General features: G+C 50.9%; 1 protein-coding gene across 1 annotated transcript; it reads left to right on the top strand.

The window, feature by feature from the left end:
- Positions 1-11001: 11001 nt before the first annotated feature.
- Positions 11002-17436, top strand: PROCA1 (protein interacting with cyclin A1). The gene is made up of 4 exons (XM_083480839.1): positions 11002-11519; positions 13768-13900; positions 14922-15056; positions 15867-17436. Exons 1-4 carry the CDS (start codon positions 11090-11092, stop codon positions 16540-16542), a joined length of 1374 nt encoding a protein of 457 aa, XP_083336965.1. The 5' UTR covers positions 11002-11089; the 3' UTR covers positions 16543-17436.

The following is a 17436-nucleotide window of genomic DNA, read 5'->3' as shown; positions in this document are numbered from 1 at the left end:
AAGGGAGCTTCCGGGTCATGTGGCCAGCATGACGAAGCCGCTTCTGGCGAACCAGAGCAGCGCATGGAAACGCTGTTTACCTTCCCGCCAGAGCGGGAACCTATTTGTCTACTTGCTTTCGAACTGCTAGGTTGGCAGGAGCAGGGACTGAGCAACGGGAGCTCACCCCGTCATTGCAGGGATTCGAACCACCGACCTTCTGATCGGCAAGCCCTAGGCTCTGTGGTTTAACCCACAGCGCCACCCACATCCAAAGGAAGTGATAGTCTGACTCTAATCTGCCTTGGTCAGACCACCCCTGGAAGACCATGTCCAGTTCTGGGCACCACAATTTAAGAAGGATGTTGATAAGCTGGAAGGTGGGCAGAGGAGGGTGACGAAGATGACCAGGGGTCTGGAAACCAAGCCTGATGAGGAACGGTTGATGGAGCTGGGTATGTTTGGACTGGAAAAGAGGAGACTGAGAGGAGATAGGAGAGCCATCTTCAACTATCTCAAGGGCTGTCACAGGGAAGAGGGAACAAGATTGCTTTCTCCTGCTCCAGAGGGTAGGACTCGAACCCAGGGCTCCAAGTGACGAGAAAGGAGATTCCGACTCAACATCAGGAAGAACTTTCTGATGACAAGAGTTGTTCAACAATGGAAGAGACTCCCTCGAGAGGCAGGGGACTTCTCCTTCCTTGGAGGTTTGTAAGCAGAGGTTGGATGGCCCTCTGTCCTGGATGCTTTCGCTGAGATTCCTGCATTTCAGCGGGTTGGACTAGATGGCCTTTGGGTATCCCTTCCAGCTCTTAAGATTCTATGATTCTATGAGGCTCAGGGGGAAGGTTGCCAGCTTTTCATAACAGAGAAACTTTTCAGCGAACTTTTCTTAACAGTGGCTGGGTAGTTCTGTGGTGCTGGGATCCGTGAGTTCCCAGGATTATTTTGGGGTTTTTTTGGGGGGGGGTGATAGAAATGTCTGGAGCAGACAGAGAGGTGGAAGGAACGTCCGTCTCAAATGCTGCGCAGGACTCTCAGATCAACGCCTGAGGGCGCCATTGGCTTGTCCTTTGGCTGAACTTCATGAAGAACCAGTGACCATCATGCTCAGATCTGCTACAGGAAGGAAGGAATCAAGGGAGCTAAGAACCTTCGTTCTTGCACAGAGTAGCACTGGTGGCAAGATTTGAGTGATAGAGTTGGAAGGGACCTTGTGGGCTCATCTAGTCCAACCCCACTGCAGCGCAGGAACCACAGCTACATCTAACTTCACGCACAAGTCTTTTGAGCAAAAACCCAAACTCTATACGCAGTCAAATGACATCAAGGTCGAGAACGGTGCCTGAAAATTCTCCCGCAGTGGCCACAGTGCTGGATTTACGTATAAACTAAACAAGCTATAGCTTAGAGCCCCACTCTCTTGGGGGCCCCCAAAAAAAATCAAAGAAAACAACAACCTGGATGTACATTTCCAAAATATAAGATAAAAAACAATTAAAATAAAACCTACATACAGCAACAGTGTTTTTTTTGCATTGTGTAGGCTCCTGTGATGTAAGTAATGGGCCCTGCCTGCTCCCTAAAATTTCACTGATTTGCTCATTTCTATCTATAGGGTGTCTATATAATTGACTGGATGCATGGCAACAACATGTGCAAATGGCTTTAGATACCTAGGTAAAGGTAAAGGGACCCCTGACCATTAGGTCCAGTCATGGACGACTCTGGGGTTGTGGCGCTCATCTCGCTTTACTGGCTGAGGGAGCCGGTGTACAGCTTCTGGGTCATGTGGCCAGCATGACTAAGCCGCTTCTGGCGAGCCAGAGCAGCGCACGGAAATGCCATTTACCTTCCTGCCGGAGTGGTACCTATTTATCTACTTGCACTTTGACATGCTTTCGAACTGCTAGGTGGGCAGGAGCAGGGACCGAGCAACGGGAGCTCACTCCATCGCAGGGATTCGAACCGCTGACCTTCTGTTCAGCAAGTCCTAGGCTCTGTGGTTTAACCCGCAGCGCCACCCGCGTCCCTAATAGATACCTATTAGGTCCATAAATTACCATATAGCATATATTCAACACAAAAAAACTGTGACAATTTGTTGTTGACAAAGGACAGCTGGACATATAAAGGGCCCCATTACCTTCAGTAGCTTAGGGTCTCATCAAACCTAAATCCGGCCCTGCCAGTGGGTCATAGAGCAATAGCCGATGAGGCCCTGTGGGATTAATCCTAAAGTGGGGCAACCCAGTCAACTCCCAAGATTGTTTTATGGGGTCTGGACTGGCTGGGGCTGCCCAGGAAACAGATCAGACTGGGAGGAATGGTATGGAACTACAGGGAGGGCTGTAGCTCAGAGCATTGGGTTTGAATGCAAAAGATCCCGGGTTCAAACATAGAATTGTAGAGTTGGAGGGGACCCCAGAGCCATCTTGTTAAGTTCTGGGTGAACATATCAGACGACACAGCGATTCTTCAAACAGCTCTTGTTTATTCACAGGCCAGGCCAGAACTGAACTGAAGGGTTCAGTCAGCCTGCTTATATAGAGCTCCACTAGAACGCAACTGTAACCATTTTCTGTAATGATCCAATCACTGAACGCCACTTTTGATCCCTTATTTGCATATGTGGACCTGAACTATCTACAGTATCCTCCTGCTGGCCCAGGGTGAGAACTTCAGTACATAACACATCTAGTCCAGCCCCGTTATGCAGGAATATGCAAGTGGCCCATATGGAGACGGAACCCACAATGTTGGTGTTATCAGCACCATGCTCTAGCCACCCGAGCTAGCTGGCAGCCTCTCTAGTCGGGACTGGGAAAAGACCCTTCTCTGAAATATCAACAAGCTGCTTCTCCCTCTCAGTGTAGGCACTACTGAGCTAGATGGACCTGACTGTGAAAAATTAGGACAGCTTCCTCTTTAAATCAAGCCTTTATTCATAACCATGTAGACTGGAAGCCGACTTTGTTTTTAGGGAAAGGGTCATAGCTCTGTGGTAGCGCACCTTGCCGATAAGCGAGCAAGCTTCAAACCTACACAGGACTCTTTGCCGAAAAGGGAGCAAGCTTCAAGGTCCCACAAGGTCCCAGTTTTTCTTGGGGTGGTGGTGGTGGGGAAACCAGACTTCTGGTTCCCTCGGGGCCAAGTTCTAGCATGTCTCTGAATCCTGCACCCTCTTTCTTTCTTTTTTTTAGCTTGCACTTGGTGGGGAGCCGCCACCCCCTGAACCAGCCAATCCTTTGCTCCGCTGAACTACTGGGATGAAATCCAGGCAGGCCTTGCCAGGGACACCCCCTCGCTTTTCTCCTGCGGCACACAATGCGTTTCAAGGAACACATTTACAATTCAGATCAGTAGGCCAGCGCAGAGGGGGGTCCTGTCTGGAAGTGGCAGAGCCAAGCAGGGAAGCTCCTAAGCTGTAGGGGAGAGCGAGAGAGGAGGGCTGCAGACGTCACTCCTCTCCCGCAGCAGAACTGCAGATTTATTCCTCTTGCACTTCCTTGCTAGAGTCATCGTCAAGAAGCGGCTTTGTCGACAGAGCAGGAGGCTGAGCTCACTGAGCTTTGCAGAAATATTAAAACAAACCGTTTTGTTAAACGAATGGGGGGCTACCAGGGGCCTGCCAGCCACAACACCCCTCTTCTCCCGCCCTCCCGTTGGAGGCAGCAAATGCCTCTGAATGCTGGTTTTGGGGAATTGCAAGGCGGAGAGTGTTGCTCTTGTGCTGAGGTCCTCCTTGTGGACGTCTTCCCTTTGGGGCACCTGAGAGGCCACTGTGAGAACAGGTAAAGGTAAAGGGACCCCTGACTATTAGGTCTAGTCGTGGCTGAGTCTGGGGTTGCGGTGCTCATCTCACTTTATTGGCCGAGGGAGCCGGCGTTTGTCCACAGACAGCTTCCGGGTCATGTGGCCAGCATGACTAAGCCGCTTCTGGCGAACCAGAGCAGCGCACGGAAACGCCGTTTACCTTCCCGCCGGAGCGGTACCTATTTATCTACTTTGAGGTGCTTTTGAACTGCTAGGTTGGCAGGAGCAGGGACCGAGCAACGGCAGCTCACCCCGTCGCGGGGATTCGAACCGCCAACATTCTGACCAGCAAGTCCTAGGCTCTGTGGTTTTACCTACAGCGCCTCCCGCGTCCTACTGTGATAACAGGAGGCTGGTAGAATTGCTAGAATATATATATACACCCCCCCCAAAGGTCTGGACGCAGTGACTGCAAGCAGGAGGACTTGGGGAGAAGGGGATGTTGGAAGGTGCCTTATATGATCATTGGAGAGCTCAGACTCAGGGGCCAAATGTGGCCCTCGAGACCTCTGCCTGGCCCCTGGCGAGACACTCTCCTCAGGCCTCACCTCCTCCCTAGCCACGCCCTCTTGCTTTAGGCCACACCTCTCGCTGGCCCTGCTCTGCACCTGCCTTCAAAGGGGGAGAGCCCCAGATGCCAAGTGGATTTTCCCGGGGGGGAAAGGTGGGAGATCAATGCAATGAATGAAATGGAAAGAAACTGAGGAGCTTAAGTAAAAATGCGTTGTAATCAAAAGCCGCCGTGGAGTTCATTAAAGACACATGCAGTCAGTGAACTCCTGAACCACCAGCAGCCAGAATAATATAAGGACATCAGAAGAGGTTGCTGGATCAGGCCAAAGGGCTAGAACCCTGTTCTCACAGTGGGCAACCAGAGTCCCAAAAGGGAAGCCCACAAGCAGCTTCCGAGGGCAAGAGTATTCTCCAATTGTTCCCCATTGTCTGGTGTTCAGAGGTAGACTGCTCTCACGTGTGGAGGCTCTGCTATCACAATAGACAAACCTGGGCGCAGCCAGTCGAAGGGGGTTCATCTAAATCAACATCCTGCCCTCCCATGCCCCCATAGGAAACCCAGAAGCAGGACCCAACACACTGCCCGGCGAACCACCTCCCACTCCTTCACCTGTGATTCTTGCATTACATATGGTTGGACTAGATGACCCTTGGGGTCCCTTCCAACTCGACAGTTCTAGGACCTCTCTCCCTCCAGTGGTTCCTGGCATGGACTCCTGCGCCAGCCTCCCTGTGCTGCCAGGGTCAGGCCTGAGCCTGCGCCTTCCCAGGGAAGACAAACAAGCCAGGATGAGAAGGCACCGAGACTGGGCTCCCACCTCAATGCAGGGTCTGTTCCCTGGGCAGAGTGAATGGGCACCTCTTGAATGGGTGAATCACGCTGCCTCTCCCCTGGCAGAGGGGCACGGCCAGGCCAGCCTTGCAGCTCGGGGCTCAGCCAAGGCCGCTGGGGGGAAAGGGAGCCTCTCCATCTTGCACACAGCTGTGGGTCACCCCACCCCACAGCCCCTCCAGGATCTTACCAGTGTCTCCGGTAGAGATCCAGAGATTCTGGGTTGCAGCAAATTTATCATTATTTATCATTATTTACTGCGTTTTTATCCCTACTTTTTCTCCAGGTTCCTCAAGGTGGCATATCCCTTGTGCCTGCCAGAAGCCAGCAAGCAGGATCCGACCACAAGAGCAACTCTCCCCTCCTGCAGTTTCTAGCAACTGGTATTTAGAAATATTGCTGGCTCCAACTGTGGAGGTAGAGCAGAGCCATTGTGGATTATTATTATTATTATTATTATTATTATTATTATTATTATTATTATTATTATATTTGTACTCCACCCATCTGACTCTGGGTGGCTTCCAACAAATATAAAAGCATAATAAAACATCAAACATCAAAAACTTCCCTATACAAGTCTGCCTTCAGGTGTCTTCCGAAAGTTGCATAGTTATTTATCCCATTGACTATAAACCACCAATATCCCTCTTCTCTTCCATGAATTTGTCTGATCCTTTTTAAAAGCCATCCTAGTTGGTGGCAGGGAGTTCCATAGTTTAACTCTGTGCTGTGTGAAGAAGGACTTTATCTGTCCTGAACCTTCCAAGTTCGGCTTCATTGGGGGGTCACGGGTTCTAGTGTGATGAGAGAAGGGAGAACAGCAAAAACTTGACATCTTTCTGCAGGGCCTGCAAGACAGAGCTGTTCCGCCTGGCCTTTGGTTTGGACTCAATCTGACCCTTCTGTTTCCCTCTCTTTACGGTTTTGATTTATGAGCTACTTTTAAAATGAGGCTGCATTTTAAATTGCATTTTAAATTGGGTTCCCCCCTCTATTATTTTCTTTATTGTAATTTTACTGGTGTTAGTCGCCCTGAGCCCGGCTCTGACCATTAGGTCCAGTCGTGGCCGACTCTAGGGTTGCGGCGCTCATCTCGCTTTACTGTCCGAGGGAGCCGGTGTACAGCTTCTGGGTCATGTGGCCAGCATGACTAAGCCACTTCTGGCGAACCAGAGCAGCGCACGGAAACGCCGTTTACCGTCCCACTGGAGCTGTACCTATTTATCTACTTGCACTTTGACGTGCTTTCGAGCAGCTAGGTTGGTAGGAGCAAGTCCTAGGTTTTGTGGTTTAACCCACAGTGCCACCCGCGTCCCTCTGGCTGGGGAGGGCAGGGTATAAATAAAATTTATTTATTTTTATTACTATTATTATGATTCTTTTCCTCCCCCAATGCTGCAACTTTTCTTCCTCCTCCCCTCTGTAGGGGAACTGCACCTTCTGGGGCCTGATGTGCGCTGTGATCAGCTGCGGTCCCTGCATTGCAGCGGGTTGGGATGGATGACCCACGGGTCCCTTCCGGCTCTACAACTCCAGGATTCAAAGCAGCCTTAGTTTCTTGTCCAGCGCAAGACGCAGGTGGGTTGCATAACTTTCCCCAGGATCCGCACACAGAGGGCTTTCTTAGAACACTTCTGGAGAAACCAGCTCAGCCCCAGAGCCGGCTTGCAGGGGTCCCTCCAGTCCACCAGGGCAGGGGGGGGTCACCTCGTTGACCCGGGATGGCGGGCGCAGCTTTCTGGACAAAGAGCTCTGTCCCGAAGGGGCCTGAAAGGAAGGAATCCCAAAGGAGGCCGCGTCCTACGGGCCCTCCGAGATCACCCCATCTCTGTTGCCACAGCGACCAGCCTCGGCCCACCCTCTTGGAAGCCAGTCATGAATCTGAGAAGGGGGGGCTGCCGAGGTAACTCTCGGTCAGTCCCAGGAACAGCAGGAGGGAAGGAAGCTGCTGAAGAGCTAACCCTTTCGTCCTCAGGCTGCTCCAGGGGGAGAAAGGCTGCCGGCCTGGACCTGCACCAATGTTCTTGTTTAATCGTTTAGTCGTGTCCGCCTCTTCGTGACCCCCTGGACCAGAGCACGCCAGGCCCTCCTGTCTTCCACTGCCTCCCGCAGTTTGGTCAAACTCATGCTGGTAGCTTCGAGAACACTGTCCCACCACCTCGTCCTCTGTCGTCCCCTTCTCCTTGTGCCCTCCATCTTTCCCAACATCAGGGTCTTTTCCAGGGAGTCTTCTCTTCTCATGAGGTGGCCAAAGTACTGGAGCCTCAGCTTCAGGATCTGTCCTTCCAGTGAGCACTCAGGGCTGACTTCCTTCAGAATGGAGAGGTTGGATCTTCTTGCACCCATAGGTGCACCCATAGCGCACCCAAAAGGCTCCCCTGGATGTATCATGGAGGCCCTTGAAGCTGACCCAGAAACTCCAGCGGGTGCAGAATGCCGTGGTGAGACTCCTTACGGGGTCCTTGCCACGGGATCACATTCACCCGGTGCTATACCAGCTGCACTGGCTCCCGGTGGAGTACAGGATCAGGTTCAAGGTGCTGGTTTTGACCTTTAAAGCCCTATACGGCCTAGGACCCTCATACCTACAGGACTGCCTCTCCTGGTATGTCCCATGTAGGACCTTACGGTCTTCAAATAAAAACATCTTGGAGGTCCCGGGCCACAGGGAGGTTGGGCTGGCCTCAACCAGAGCCAGGGCCTTTTCAGTACTGGCCCTGACTTGGTGGAACGCTCTGTCCCAAGAGACTAGAGCCCTGCGGGACTTGACATCTTTCCGCAGGGCCTGCAAGACAGAGCTGTTCCGCCAGGCCTTTGGCCAGGGCACAGTCTGACCCCCTCCTTTGGTAATCCTCACAGAACTCTAGTCCAATGGTTGCCATGAATTTGATTTTGAATTGATTTTCGAATGTATCGGTTTTAGAATGCTGTGTTACTTTATTGTTGTTAGCCTCTCTGAGTCCGGATTCGGCTGGGGAGGGCGGGATATAAATAAAATTTTATTATTATTATTATTATGGCTCTTTCAGAGTGTGAAGAGAGGAACTCTGTGGAAGGTGGGGTGAAGACTTCCATAGTGCCAAATCCCAACAGCCTCTGAAATGCTAATTCACCCAGTGTTTTATCATCTGACACTTATCGATTTCCACACTGGACAAATGTGACGTCTCTGCATCTGATCGTTGACCTGCAATGGTGCTTTGACAACAACAACAACAACAACAACAAAACAACTAATAATAATAATAATAATAATAATAATAATAATAATAATAATTTATTGTTGTTTATACCCCACCCATCTTGCTGGGTTTCTCCACCCACTCTGGTCTGCTTCCAACAGACTATTAAAATACAATAACCTATTAAACATTAAAAGCTTCCCTAAACAGGGCTGCCTTCAGATGTCTTCTAAAAATCTAGTAGTTGTTTTTCTCTTTGACATCTGGTGGGAGGGTGTTCCACAGGGCAGGCGCCACCACCGAGAAGGCCCAAGTCCAAACAGCCTCTGAACATCCTCTGAAATGCTAATTCACGGAGTGTTTTACCATCTGACGGTTCTCAATTTCCACACTGGACAAATGTGACCTCTCAGCATCTGACCGTTGACCTGCAATGGTGCTTTGACAGCGTTCGACGCCTGACATGCAATGGTGCTTCGTCTCTGTCAGCATTTGGTAGGAAAACGTGCAGTGTATGTGGCAGGTGGCAGCCTTCTGAAACTTCACAAGGTTTGTAAATCCCTATTTAAGGCAAATGCCCATTGTGGCAACCAAAGCATCACAAAATAGTGTGTGGATTTATCCAAAACTAGTCATCAGGCTTGACACAACCTTGATGGCAGAAAGTGAGGAGGAATTAAAGAACCTTTTAATGCGGGTGAAAGAGGAGAGCGCAAAATATGGTCTGAAGCTCAACATCAAAAAAACAAAGATCATGGCCACTGGTCCCATCACCTCCTGGCAAATAGAAGGGGAGGAAATGGAGGCAGTGGGAGATTTTACTTCCTTGGATTCCATGATCACTGCAGATGGTGACAGCAGCCACGAAATTAAAAGATGCCTGCTTCTTGGGAGAAAAGCAATGACAAACCTAGACAGCGTCTTAAAAAGCAGAGACATCACCTTGCCAACAAAGGTCCGCATAGTTAAAGCTATGGTTTTCCCAGTAGTGATGTATGGAAGTGAGAGCTGGACCATCAAGAAGGTGGATCGCCAAAGAATTGATGCTTTTGAATTATGGTGCTGGAGGAGACTCTTGAGAGTCCCGTGGACTGCAAGAAGATCCAACCTCTCCATTCTGAAAGAAATCAGCCCTGAGTGCTCACTGGAAGGACAGATCGTGAAGCTGAGACTCCAATACTTTGGCCACCTCATGAGATGAGAAGACTCCCTGGAAAAGACCCTGATGTTGGGAAAGATGGAGGGCACAAGGAGAAGGGGACAACAGAGGACGAGATGGTGGGACAGTGTTCTCGAAGCTACCAGCATGAGTTTGACCAAACTGCGGGAGGCAGTGGACGACAGGAGGGCCTGGCGTGCTCTGGTCCAGGGGGTCACGAAGAGGCGGACACGACTAAACGACTCAACAACAACAACAAAGTCATCAGGCTAGGAAGTAAACAAAAGCTGGTTGGTGCCAAAGCTTTCACATTTGTTCTTTGTAAATGGTGTAGAGATTGCATGTCAAGTATATTAGTGGTGCTAAAAAAAATATTTTGGGGACATTTTGGTTGGCCTAATGAAGACTTTGCCCCAATATGGATTTTGGAATGAAGACCCCACTGAAATCTGGAACATTAAAGTATCAGCTTTGCAGCTGGAATCAAATTCAGTTGTGGACGTTTATGTGGCATTGAAATATTTTTGCAAATATTCCTTTCCAGGCCTATGGCAAGGGGAGCTGGGATGTGTGACATGCCTTGCAGACGTGTGTGGGAATGCCAGCCTCTCGATCTGGGGCACCAGCCAGGCCCCCGCCTGCAGCTCTGACTTTTTCACTGCCAACACAATGCCCACCCTGTTTTGCTGTGCTTCCTGCAAAGGGACCTTAGGGCCTCTTCCTTCAACTGTTGTTGTTGTTGTTTGTATACCACTCTTCATCTGCAGATTTCAGGGCAGTTTGCAACATGAAAATACAAAATGAAAACACAAAATGCATAATAATAGAGAAACAAACCAATAACCCCCCTCCCATAAACACACTTGAAAGGCCATTGATTGTTTAATCAGCCTGGGAGAAGTGGAACATTCGCCTGGTGCCTAAAGATATGCAATGAAGGTGTCAGGCGAGCCTCTCTGGGGAGAGCAGCCCACAGACGGGGAGCCACCACTGAAAAGGCCCCGTTCTCGTGTTGCCACTCTCTGGACCTCAGACGATGATCACAAATGTTTGTTCTGATGTCAAGGTGAGAACCTGAGTCGTCTGTGTGCTCCAAGCTAGTCCATCCTATAGCTGAACCATCACCTTACAACAGCTGGCAAGGAAGACTCCTACCTCTAACAGGACTGGGATGTTTTCTTGGAATCTAAACTATAAGTATGCCCAAAACCATGAGCTATGATTCAAGGATCATTTGGCTGTGCTTCCTTGAATTGCAGGCGATTGGACTGGACCTTTGCGGTCTCTTCCGCCTCGAACCCCCCACGATTCCTCGATGGTGCCCAGGCGCACCTGCTGAGCCATCCAGCGCAGCTGTCAAGTGAAGAACTACGTCCGCCACCCCGGACTAAGAAAAGCCTGCGCTTTCTGCTTCCTAGAGCTGGGAGCCCGTCGAGATTTGGAGCGGGGGAGAGGGAGGGAGGGAGGGCGGGCTCCGGCCCCTCCCCTCTCCGCGGATCAGGCCACCGCACGGCGGGGCTTAAAAGGCGCCGGGCGCGCCGGGCGCTGTCTCTGCGCCCTGGTGCTGAAAGCGAGCCGCCCGCTCCGTCGGTGGCTCCCGCCGCGATGCCTGGCACGTCGCTGCCGCTGTTGCTGCTGCTGCTCCTGGCGGGGGCTGGGTCCGACCCGGCCCGGCCCCCGGCGGCCCTCTGCGTCCTCCGCAGCCCGCTGGCGGCCGGCGCGCTCCGCTTGGAGGCGTCCGACGGCAAGGAGCTCCTGAGCGCCACTTGGGCGCCCCGACGACGCGCCGGCCTGAGCGGCTGCAGCGTCTCCGCGGAGCCCCGGGAGGTGGCCGCCTTCCTGAGCCGCTGTTCCGCAGGGGCGCAGGAGGAGGAGGAGCCCGACTTCCCCGGGATGGAAGAAGCCAAGGCGGCCTGCCTCGACGGCGCGGACGGCAGAGAGGCTTCCTCCCGGCGCCGGACCAAGCGCGGCTTCACCTACCCGGGGACACTCTGGTGCGGAGCCGGCAACATCGCGGAGAGCTACGAAGAACTGGGTAACTAAGGGGAGATGGAGAAGGCGCGGGGCGGGAGGGGGCGGAGGAAGGGGGGCTTCTCCAGCCAGGAGCCTCTTGCTTCGCCAACTTGGCGCCCTCCGGATACATGGAACGGCGCAATGTTTGTTTGTTTGTTTGTTTTTTAAATAACTTTTTTATTCAAAATTAAAACAAAACATATTATCCAGAAACATATCATCCTTATTCCCCCCCCATTTTTCCTCCCTCCCCCCACAGAACCCGCTCACCCCCCGACTTCCCTCAGTTCCAGTCTTTTGATTTCTCTAAAAATGCTGTTTTCTGCATGTTACACAGTTGTATAGATCCTCAAACTATTTAGCTGATTATTATCAATAAAAGGCTTGTGAATGTTTATTCTAAACCAGCCAAGGAATCCAGTTTACTTTGTTGCGTCTTCAAATACTTTGTAAAGGGTTCCCATTCATCTTTAAAATCACAGTTATCCTTGTCCGGTAGCTTATATGTCAGTTTTGCCAGTTCTGTATAGTCCATCAATATTTTTTGCCATAATTCTTTAGCTGGGGTTTCTTCAGTCTTCCATCCTTCCATCCTGAAGACTGGAAGGGTGGAACAGCACAATGTTTGAGAGAGGCAGTGTGGCGTAGTGCTTAGAGGGTCGGGCTAGGACCTGGGAGACCAGGGTTCAAATCCCCCACTCCGCCATGGAGCTCATCGGGTGTCCTTGGAGCAGACACTGCCTCTGTCAGCCTGACCCACCTCACAGGGTTGTTGTCAGGAGTCAAGGAGCGGGGTGGAGACCCATGTTACTCCACCTTGAACTCGCACCCATGGCTTCAAGTTGCAAGAAAGGAAGGAAATTCCAACTAAACGTCAGGGGAACTTTCCGACAGGAAGAGTGGACTCTCCTTCCCTGAAGGTTTTTAAGCAAAGGTTGGGTGGCCATCTGTCAGAGATGCTTTAGTGGAGAATTCCTGTATTTCAGGGGGCTGGACTAGATGGCCCTTGGGGTCCCTTCCAACTCTACAATTCTGTGAAATGAAATGAAATCAAATGAATAAATAAATAAATAGTTGCACCCCACTCTGGGACCTTAGGATGCAGGGTAGGTAGTAAATGGCAATAATGTTAATAATAGTATTATTATTATTATTATTATTATTATTATTATTATTATTGATGATGATGATTGATCTTAGAATCTAAGGTCTTTAGGGAAAGTCAGAGCTAGGAGCATAGCTGTCAACTTTTCCTATTTCTTGTGATGAATCCTATTCGGAAATAAGATGATGTATTTAATTTTCTTTTTATGTTTTTAGGTTTGAAGTTATGTTATTAATAACCTTTTCGGTTAAGAGATAGCAAAGTGGGTGAAAATATAAGCAAACCAGAAACGCAAGTTGGAGGAAGTCTTGGAGGGGAGGGAGAATATATAGTAAACGTTAAGAATTTGAGATGTAATGAATGAAAATGAAAAATGAATATATATATATATATTTAAAAAGAGCTTGGAGTCATCAATGAACATCTTTTTCTCCTCCTCCTAGAAATGTGTCATAGAATCATAGAATTGCAGAGTTGGAAGGGACCTGAGGGTCATCTAGTCCAACCCCCTGCAGTGCAGAAATCTCAGCTAAAGCATCCAGGACAGAGGGCCATCCTGTGTCCTCCTGTGACCACAGCTATGTGATGATGATGATGATGATGGGGGCTGACCGGAGGAGGAGCCTAAAGCCCCTTGAGGGCAGCTGCTTGGCTTGGACCAGGGAGGGTGGCAGTGCCCCCTAGGAGGAGTGTGGGATTGCCTGGGGGGTGCTAAGATGCCAGGGGGCAGCAAGCAGCGCTGGAGGTGAAAGCAACTCTCAGACTTTGAAAAGCTGGCATTGCTCATCAAGTTCATCAGTTTTGTTGAATTAACCAAACTAAGTAGTTAAAGTGGATTTTGAATAGACATGCAGTCGACAGCAGGACTAGCTCAGTCAGCAGAGCATGGGACTCCTAAGCTCAGGGTTGTGGGTTTGATCTCCACACTGGGCACTAGATGACCCTGGTGGTCCCTTCCAATTCTATTATTGTTCCTGTTGCGAATTTTACTGTGTCGCCCTCTCCCTCAGTGGGTCATGCATGCTGCTATTCTGAAGGATGCTTTTTCGGGGTAGGGTAGGGGACACAGGGGATGAGCTTGTGGAGCCAGTGTTTCTAAAGCCATACCTAGGCTGGTCTTCTTAATTTTACCTGCCGCCCTCCAATCCCTCCCGCCCTCTTTTAGGAGCTCACCAGGAGACGGACAGGTGCTGCCGGGAACACGACCACTGCCAGCACGTCATCCACCCTTTCACCTACAAGTACGGGTACCGCAATTTCCGATGGCACACCATCAGCCACTGCGACTGCGATAACAGGTGAGCGGAAGGGAGGGGCGGGGTTTGGGAGGAAGTTTCTGCAGGGCCCCCAAAACACAGACCCACAGAATGGCAGTGATGGTAAAGACAAAGGGACGCCTGACTATTAGGTCCAGTCGTGGCCGATTCTGGGGTTGGGGCGCTCATCTCGCTTTACTAGCCAAGGGAGCCGGCGTACAGCTTCCGGGTCATGTGGCCAGCATGACTAAGCCGCTTCTGGAGAACCAGAGCAGCACACGGAAACACTGTTTACCTTCCCGCCGGAGTGGTACCTATTTATCTACTTGCACTTTGACGCGCTTTCGAACTGCTAGGTTGGCAGGAGCAGGGACCGAGCAACAGGAGCTCACCCTGTCGTGGGGATTCGAACCGCCAACCTTCCGATCGGCAAGCCCAAGAGGCTCAGTGGTTTAACCCACAGCGCCTCCCGCGTCCTGGTAGTGATGGTAGTGCCATGCAAGAATAGGCAACTGTTTCATACGGGGATCAAACCCACAACCTTAGCAGGTTACCAGCACCACACTCTAACCAACTGAGCTATTGCCTCTCGTGCAAAACTCCGGCCCTGCAGTTTCCAAAAGTGAGGAGGAGGAGCCCCTCTTCAACCCTGCCTCCCCCTCCATATATTTCTTCCAAACACCCAGATCTTCAAGGCCAGCCCAGATAAGGCGACTGAAATCTGTGCAGCTATTGTGTGTTATAACATAGAAAACCTCAAAGAACACAAGACCAAGACGTCAGGGGGTTGCCAGGGTTTGAGCACCAGCTTTGTGTGCAGAAGGGCCCAGGTTCAATTCCCAACTGCACAGAACTGTAGAGGTGGAAGGGAACCCAGGGGTCATCCAGTCCAACCCTCTGCAATGCACAACACAAGGTTAGTGTGGGTTTTTAAAAAAAATAAAATACAAAAATTAAAAGGATGCGTTTTGGGAGCCCCCTTGGGATTTTTCAAATGGAAAAGCTAGAGGTTTATTCTATGCAGAATAAGTGAAATGGAAACCCCTCCACCATCCTTTTATAGGTTAAAGGCATGCCTGCGAGCCGTGAACGACACAGCCTCCCGCGTGGTGGGCCAGGCCTTCTTCAACGTCATCCAAGTGCCTTGCTTTGAGTTTGCCTACAAAGAGCAATGTGTGGAGCCTTATCTCTACGTCTGGTAAGCGGCTCTTAGTTCCTTCTCTGCCCCCAGCAACCTCCTCTTCAAACTTGAGCAACAGAAGCTCAAGCTTTTCCGCTGGTAGAATCGCAGTTTTCAACAAGCTTGCACGTTTTAAATTCTTTAACGTGATTTTTATATCATTGCTTGAAAAGCTGCAGTTTGGTTTTAGTGGGCTTTATCTTTTCTATGCTCTACAGTTACAAAAGCACTTTTGCTAAACTCACCTGGGAGGATCAGACTTTATTCAAATCAATTATCAAGAAGGGAAACTGCAACCAGGGCTGGCTGGACTTGGCCTTAAAATGAAACCAAAGGAACCTGCTCCAGAATAATCCAGATTCTGCAAACATGTGCTATATGCAAATATGGGGGGAAATGCACATTTTCTTTCCATGCATGTAAATTATTCTGCTGGTGGCAGTCACAGGTGTGTGGCTATGGGTGCCAGAAACACTGCCAGGCCTTAAAACACACACCTCGTCTCCCCAGCTAATCATCTGACTTCTGAAGCAATGGTAGCACAAGGACTAGAAACTTGACCTCTTTCATTTTAAAGCAGAGGTGGGGAAATTTGTTGGGCTTCACCTCCCATCACCCTCCCTGGGGTTAACAGGACCTGAAGTCCAGCAACACGTGGAAGACCACAGGATTCCCCAGCCCTGCTTTAAAAAGCGGTCAGGTTTCTAGTCCTCAGCATCCCTACTTTGAAACGAACCAAAGTGATGCCCCCAGCCTGTGAAGTTTCCCCTGTGTGCTCAGGGAATGCCCTCAACTCCTGGTTATCTGTGTCTGCTCAATTTTTGCCAGGTGCAAGAACTACACAACCGTGGCAGTTGCCGTGGCGCAAGATCCGGTGCTGTACGAATACGGCGGGGTGCTCATAGACGGGCTGGCAACCCGTCAGCCGCCCCCGGCAAAGTCTTCCACCACCACCACCTCCTTCCATCTGTCGGCGGGTTCATCTCCTCTTCCCCACAAGCCGGACCAGGCGCCGGCTGTTGTGGCAGCTGCTGGGACCACTCCTGCCCCCCAGGCGAGGCCCAGCGACACCCCCAGGAAGCAGCGGAAGGGCAAGGGCAAAGGAAGAAAAGGCAGAAGGGGGAAAGGCCTGAAGAAGAAGAAGGCAGAGGCAAAGGCTGCAACCGTTCCTCATCCGGCGAGAGAGGACCCCGCCGCCTTCCCAAAGCAGCTGGTGGAGCAAGAGCCGGCCAAGGTGGACTTCCAAGACCCCGTGGGGCAGCCGGACTTAGGGGAGGAAGATCTGTTCAATGCCATCCTTGGCGACGACCCTGCGGGATTGGCCGAACCAGGGGGCAGAGAGCCAACTGCCCTGCCCAAGGGCACCCCCAGGCCCCCCACTGTCCAGCCTCCTCCGAGGACGAGGAAAGGGAGGAGGAGGCGTCTCAGGGAGAGAGGTGGACGGTCCCAGCATTTGCCCCACCCAGACTTGGGGGGCAAGATCTCCGCAGTCCAGGCTGCATAATAAACAGGCAGAATCAGATCGAGCCCAAAGACCCTGACTTTACTTGTGTGCTCCCCTCCAGGGAAGGGCAGGGAAACATCAGTGGGGGGGGGTCTGGAGGAGCTGGGGGTGCCTGGCCCCCACCCTGCCCAGTCAAAAGGTGCTTGCCTGCCAAAGTCCACTGGCACCAAGTGTCCCACCCCAGGAAGTCTATACATGCACTCGAGAATTAAATCCTGCCAAGTCATGCAAACTGGCACCCGTTTGCTTGCATTTTGCAGAATTTCGTCTGCCAGACGGCAGAAGCAAAACAGAACACAAGACCACCCCCCAAAACCCCAATAGCTCTGCCAAGGGGGCACAGGGGGGCAGAGCAGCTGCTCTGCAGGCAGAAGGCCTCAGGGCTCAAGCCTCAAGCCCAGTTGGTGCTAACCTGATGTCGCTCCCCAGGTGTTTTGGACCAAGGCTCCCTAACCCTGACGCTGCTGCAGTTTGTTGAAAAATAGAGAGAGTAAGTGATCAGAAATGCTTGTTTCCTCCAGGACAGACAGTCCTCAGGTAAACAGCTTGATCCTGAACACTTGGGAGTTCTAGTTACAGGTAGGTAGCCGTATTGGTCTGCCACAGTCGAAACAAAATTAAAAAAAAAAATCCTTCCAGTAGCACCTTAGAGACCAACTAAGTTTGTTATTGGCATGAGCCTTCGTGTACCTGAAGAAGTGTGCATGCACACGAAAGCTCATACCAATAACAAACTTAGTCGGTCTCTAAGGTGCTACTGGAAGGAATTTTTAATTTATTTTTTAAAATTTTGTTTCGACTTGGGAGTTCTTTAGCATCAAGGGATTGCAATGCAGAAAGTCCCTTCCTATTCTATGATGTTATGATGAAAAATAAAGGAGCTTGTGAATCTCA

Source organism: Podarcis liolepis, assembly GCF_965112155.1.
Source record: "Podarcis liolepis genome assembly, chromosome: 16".
Lineage (NCBI taxonomy): Eukaryota > Metazoa > Chordata > Lepidosauria > Squamata > Lacertidae > Podarcis > Podarcis liolepis.
This window is presented reverse-complemented; position numbering and strand designations above follow the sequence as displayed.